This window comes from Nelumbo nucifera, chromosome 1 (genome assembly GCF_055504915.1).
Source record: "Nelumbo nucifera cultivar China Antique chromosome 1, China Antique-T2T, whole genome shotgun sequence".
In the NCBI taxonomy this organism is placed as follows: domain Eukaryota; kingdom Viridiplantae; phylum Streptophyta; class Magnoliopsida; order Proteales; family Nelumbonaceae; genus Nelumbo; species Nelumbo nucifera.
This window is the reverse complement of record NC_142649.1, coordinates 112136983-112143280: the sequence shown is the minus strand read 5'-3', so window position 1 is coordinate 112143280 and position 6298 is coordinate 112136983. Positions and strand designations below refer to the sequence as shown.

The window sequence follows — 6298 nt, the reverse complement described above, 5'->3', positions numbered from 1 at the left end:
ACTGCAACTCAGTCGTGAAACTTTTAGTATAGGGTGGCCTCCAACAGCATGGGCATCCCCGAAACCACTCGGAATGGCTCCATCTTCAGCAGCCAGCCAAGAACAGAAACCACAGACGAACAACAATTCTAGATCGGCATCCAATGTGGGAAGCAACATTGTTGCACCCCCTATTAAGTGCTTGTCTAAGGCTAAGATGGCGGAACGCAGGGCAAGGGGACAGTGTTATAATTGTGATGAACTTTATTCAGCAGGGCACAAGCGCAAGAGACTTTTCTGCCTCCTGGTGGAACAAGAAGAGGATGAGGATGAACCCTCTTCATGGGAACCCGACCCAGGAGAGCAAAATCATTCCACCTATCTTGGATTCCTTTGACTAAGTTTCAAGACACCTATCATGAATTCGAGCTTGAGGACAAGCTCTTAGTCCGGGAGGGGAGTAATGTTGTGGACGCTTTTATTGGGAAGAAATACAGCCACAAACAGTAGCAGTAATGGGTGCAAGATTCAGTGTTCTCACTTATCTAGCTAGATACAGTGTCCTTATCATATCTTATCTATTCAGTGTTCTTATCTTATCTGTTTCTATCTTAGTTGCTTCTATCTTATCTATTCAGTGTTCTTATCTTATCTATTTCTATCTTAGCTAAATTCAGTGTTCCTATTAATTAGGCAGTAGTATAGATAAAGGTTATTAGGAAGTCTTCTAAAAGTAGGACTCTTATCTTCTTATAATATCCTATTTAAAGGAGCAGATGATATTCAATGAAACTATCAAAGTTTTTAGTCAAGAAAGAGCAGAGGAGAGTTGGTGATCTCTTTAACAAATCACCATTAAGGCGCCAAGATAGGTTCTTCAAGAAAATGGAGGAACAAGGGAAAACAATAGGTTTTTCCCGTTGACCGACTTGTGACGAGATCCTATTTGTGGGCCCTTAACAGTTTCGCGGCTGGGTCCATTCAAATTTTACCAAAATTCCAACCCAAGCCTACCCAAGTTGCACCCCTAACTAAGGATTCTCAGCTTTTGAAGGGGGTGTTTGCCAACAAGTATGATTCTGTTTTTTAAAAACAAAAACAGCTATCACATAAAAATGGGGAAATGGCAAGAAAAGATAAAGAACGAACATTTACTCTTAATAATGCTCTTTTAACTTTAGTACTAAACAACCATAATTCAGTTCAGAGAGATCTGCTATGAGCGAATGCAAAGAAGTATGCAACCTTCATAGGAACTGCTTGAAATGACCAAAGGGGACAAACTTTTTATTCTGTAAATTATTCCTCTAAGCGAAACTATCACTCAATATTTATAACTCATGGTTTAAAACCATGGTTTTTATGTAGACTCTGAAGACAAAATTGGTTGTCTCATCTAGACAAAGGTGAATTTGAAGGAAACTATTTTTGAGCTTTAAAGCATTATTTTTAAAAGGAAATATATACCAAAACTTTGCTTATTCAATAGACAAAATAAGTCATAATTAGGATTCAATAGAGAAACACAAAATCAATCATCCAAATGATGGATAGAAGTATCATACCAAACATCCATGAGCCTCATTTTTTTTTTCTTTTAATTTTGTGCATATGTTTTGTGTACATGTATGCATGTCTTATATCCAAAGCAAACTAGCTAGGGTGGACTGAATTCCAACATTTCAACCTTCCTCTTCATCCCTAAGGCTCAGTTTGGAAGCAGTACAAATACAAATATGTAGAGTGTAAAACCTTGTTTTTTGTAATATTTTGTATGTATTTGTACTCCTTCTAAACTGATATTGCATGAAAGCAAGAAAATACCAAAAGAATGCAAAAGTTCCTCTTTGTGTTGATGAGAATACTCCTGAGTCAAATAGTTAAAAGTTTTTTTCAGGGAGAAAACAATCAGATTTTGAGTAATTTGTTCACTTAATTAATTAGCACCACCAATTTTCCGTTTTTTTAGTTTGGAAGGAGTACAAATACAAATATTTGGAGTAGAAAACCTTAAATTTTGGTTATTTTGTATGCATTTGCACTTTACAAATTTGTATTTGTACTCTTTCCAAAGTGAGCCTTTTGAAAAACAAAGATGTATATAGTTCGTTGATTATATTGACCTGGACATTTGACAATAATGGAAATGACAGAAAATGAATATAGCTTAAAAAAAAAAAAAATACATGGCCTCATCATCAAAATGGGCCACTTTCCACCTCATTGCTTGAATTGCTTACAGGGAATATTGATGAATACCACCAAATTTTCCTTTTATAAAACAAAGATGTAGTTCATTGATTATATTGGCCTGGACATTGGAAATAGTAGGAATGACAGAAAATGCGATTGACAAATGAATATAGCTTATAAAAATACATGGCCTCATGAAAATGAACCGTTCTCCACCTCATTCCCTGAATTGCTTACAGGGAATGATGAATCCAACCAACCTGCAGCTTTAGCCCGCTCAACATATTGAGCATATTGTTGTGGAGCATCTGGTACATCCAAAACCAAGTCCTCAAGACACTCTGCTACTCTCCCAAAGCCTTTTGTCATCTGATTCATAGTGATAAGTCCCGCAGAAAAACAATTGCCCAGCAAACCCCATAATCTGTCATTCTTCTTCTCCATGACTGTCACCATTGCCTTCTTGACAACCTCATGATGAAAGAATGGCATTCCTAACTCTCTTATGCAACAATAAGCTTCCCGAACATCCCCACCGGATTCATACTCTTCTAATAGCTTCGCAATCTTGTCTTTGACTTCCTCAATTTCCCATCCAGGCTTGCTGCTTCCCCCACCACCCCAACACCTTAAGATCCGCTCTCCAGAAAGGCGAGGTCGTAGCAATGACCTTGCCATTTGGAGCACTTTGCTCCCAATTGAGTCTGGTCTAACAAACTGGTTTCCAATCTCCTCCAAATTGAGTGGGGATAACACTTCATCAACCACTGCTCTAGCTAAGAACATTGCAAGATCCTCAACAACAACTGGTATATCCAATGCAGTGTCATCTGCAGACTCAATTAACATTACAAAACCATTTACAATATCATCTGCTGGAAAAGACAGAGATGTCATCAACACAGATGCCATTTCTTTCTCCCTGTTCTTCCGATCCATTGCAAGACTTACCAACTTCTTCACAAATATGGCATTTAATTCAGAAGAGGAATTATTGTTATTTGATTCTAGTCCACTAATTACCTCTAAAATATCACCAGTCAAGAAATATTCTTGAATAATAGATTGAGCCTGCAACTTGAAGACCTTGGCAGCATTATCCTCCAATTGCTTCTTTGGATGTAAAGAAAGAGGTGTCAAAGATGAAGCACACAACCATCCCTCTGATGCTGCTTTAGATATCAATGACTGCAATAGCTCCTTTGCAGATGGGATATCAAGTGTTAAGTCCTCAATTGTATCTATTAGCCTGCTAAATCCCTTAGTTATTTGACTTGAATTAATAACACCTACCTCAGCAGCTTCCTTCAATAAATCTAGAAGCCACCCTTCAGCCGCAGGCCTCTCCATTGCCATTATAAGGGCTCTCTTGACTATCTCATGATGGAAGAAAGGGACCTTCAAATCTCTGATGCACCTGCATGCTTCCATCTTATCCCCACTCACTATATACTCTGTCAATAGATTATTTATCTTAGCTTTTACGTCGTCAACAGTCTTATTCTTGCTACTACCCCACCGGCGCTCAATGATCTCTGCATGCAATGGAGCTGATAAGTAACCCTTCTGTGCTCTCTTTAATACTTCAAGCCCTTTTGATCCCTCAGATTGGGAGGCCATTTCTTTTGTCAAAAAAGCAGGAGGAAGTATGTCATCAACCACAGCACGAGCTATGAATAGTGCAAGAACATCTACAGTGTCTGGTATGTCTACAACCAAGTCATCTGAAGATTGAACCAATTTGCTGAAGCCTTTGTAAACTTGTTGTGGATCGATCACATCGGCATATAATGTGGATAGCAGCACAGCAGCCATTTCCTTCTCTTTGTCATGCCTATCCATGGCAATAGATATCAACTTCTTCACAAAATAGAAGTCATAGTGTGGCATATCAAGCTCCTTCAGTTCATTTGCAGTGGAGGCAACATCATCAGTTGCAAAGTATTCTTCCACTATGACTGTAACCTTCTTTTTGTACTCATCAAACTCTTTTGTCATTTTTTTCACATTTTCCTGTAATAAAATGTTCCTTTAATTTGAGAGATCATAAATAGTTACATCATATATAGATCATTAGCATAAAACACCACAGCTCAAAATAATTAACCACTCAATAATCTGGCTTCAACTCTTTGCAACGGACAAGCTAAGGGAGAATTTGAAATGTTAATTTAGGTACCTCACTGCTATCGTAATTTGGATCATTTGGGTCCAGAAGAAAACCATCTCCTGTATCAAGCAGCCCTCCCCAGGTGCCTTTTCCACCAGAGCCACCTATGTAGATGTTCTACTTTGTAAGACCAAGAATGGAAATAGAATACATTATTTTTCAAAAGAAAAGCCATGAAATTCACAAAGAAAGGAATGAAAATAAAGAACAAGATGGAAAAAACTATATAGTAATTTAACTTCGAAAATACCCATTAGGATAAGACTAAAAATTCTTTAGGCTGTGTTTGGTTTGATGGAAAAAATAAAGAAACAGAAAGTTGAGGGGAAGTTGTAACAAATTTTGAAAATTTCTTCAACATCCTGTTTCTCACTTATTTTCTAATCCACATATCTCTGATTCTCTATTTCTCACTTATATATGTGCAAATAAGAATTTGAAAGATACCCATTTCGGACACACACACACACATAGAGTGAGGAAGAGAAAGAAAGAGAGATCTAGAGTCCTGAAATTCTACACTATGATTCAATTGCTAGAAAATAGTGGGATATACCTTTTTTGGGACGACCGTCCCGGCCGGAATTTGAATGGCGTTCACATTTGATCAGCGGACTCCCATTGATGGGGCCATGTTTTAGATGATGAATGGTTGGGGACCTCGGAGACCTTGGAGATTTTGTGGACATGGTAATGCCCACCTAGGAATCGGATGTCAGATCCTCACTCTCTGAAGTAGATTTAGAGCAGTTTTCCTAGCTCTTTTCCATTGTTGAATCCCATCATATTTAAGTACTCTACTTCACTGCTAGATCACCAGTTCCAAAAGACCACAGATCAAAATATAGAAGCACTAGACAAAAGCAAGTAAAATTAGATTTAAACCACAATAGTTCAAATTCCTCCAATATTGAAACAATTCCAATGTCTTTCTACAATACAACTTTCACAGGGAATTATGGAATCTGTGATATGTTCAGGCCAACTGAATTATGACATGAGCGTAACTGAACGCCAATTCAGGCATTAACAAGCAGCAACCAAATCTAAATCTTTTCACTCTGTCAAAAACCTCAAAACACAAAACAAAGGAGAGAAAGCGTAAAGCCAGGAATTACCAAAGCAAGATAATGCAAAGAAACTGACAACGAAACGTAGAAAGCAACCGCAAAAATTGAAAAAGAAAAAATTATGAAGAGAAATAGTTGTTAATATGTCATAACCTCGGCCAAAACTGAACAGGATAACAAAGAGCTATCATAATTCAACCACAGAGAGAACGTAACAAACAATTGACACCACAATACGACAAAAACTCATATGATCAGAAACTTGAATTCAATAAATTTTTGACGGATGAATTCAAGGCGCTAAACAAAATGGAAGAAAAAGAACGACAACAAAGATCAAACTTGGGGATCCATTACATTCCGAGAAATCAAACTAAATGAGAGAAAAGAAATAGCAATTGGAGATCCAAAGAGGGTACCGTATAGTGAGGATATGTGGTGGCGTTCACGAAATGCAGAACTCGGGGGGGAGAAGGATTGAAGAAGAAAGTAATCAAAATAGAAAGAACTCGTGTCAGCCTCTCACAACGAAAAGCCCAGGAAATCCGTTGGTCAAGCAACTGAATTTTAAACGAGTCCCTGTAACACGGTTAAAGGTTTTCTTGGTATTAGGACACAGTTTAAAGGTTGACACTTAGATTTAGGGTAAATTACAGAATTTGGGGGTGGTGACAAACACGTACCCTCAACTTTTAATTGCAACACTTGAGTACATTGATAGACACTTGGATCCATTCGTTAGTATTCCATCAGTTAAACATTACATAATGTCAAAAATACCTTTTTTGTATATTTTTGAAATAATGGTAGTGTAAAATCATCAATAGTGAATGATCTCAAAAATACATGAGAACGTGCTATCGTCAAAAAATTTGAATATGTTATT

At 37.5% G+C, this 6298-nt stretch overlaps 1 protein-coding gene across 6 annotated transcripts; it reads right to left on the bottom strand.

Moving 5' to 3' along the window:
• Window positions 1–2126: 2126 nt before the first annotated feature.
• Window positions 2127–5974, bottom strand: LOC104587437 (MA3 domain-containing protein). Of its 6 annotated transcripts, none has more exons than XM_088892492.1 (4): window positions 5832–5974; window positions 4899–5150; window positions 4352–4446; window positions 2127–4185 (listed from the first exon to the last, which is right to left on the bottom strand). In XM_088892492.1, the coding sequence occupies exons 2-4, from the start codon at window positions 5029–5031 to the stop codon at window positions 2365–2367; spliced, it is 2049 nt and encodes a 682-aa protein (XP_088748618.1). In that variant the 5' UTR covers window positions 5032–5150; window positions 5832–5974; the 3' UTR covers window positions 2127–2364. The 6 variants fall into 6 exon arrangements, with proteins under 6 accessions (XP_088748618.1, XP_088748608.1, XP_088748615.1 ...); XM_088892482.1 differs by having other exon boundaries at window positions 4899–5147; window positions 5832–5951; XM_088892489.1 differs by lacking the exon at window positions 5832–5974 and adding an exon at window positions 5461–5782 and having other exon boundaries at window positions 4899–5147.
• Window positions 5975–6298: the final 324 nt, after the last annotated feature.

Coding starts and splice junctions, on each gene's coding strand:
- LOC104587437 (XM_088892492.1), bottom strand. CDS start 5,031: ATGTCCACAAAATCTCCAAGGTCTCCGAGGTCCCCAACCATTCATCAT. Junction 4,447..4,898: donor GGACGGTCGTCCCAAAAAAG/GTATATCCCACT, acceptor ACATCTACATAG/GTGGCTCTGGTGGAAAAGGC. Junction 4,186..4,351: donor CAAATTACGATAGCAGTGAG/GTACCTAAATTA, acceptor ATTTTATTACAG/GAAAATGTGAAAAAAATGAC.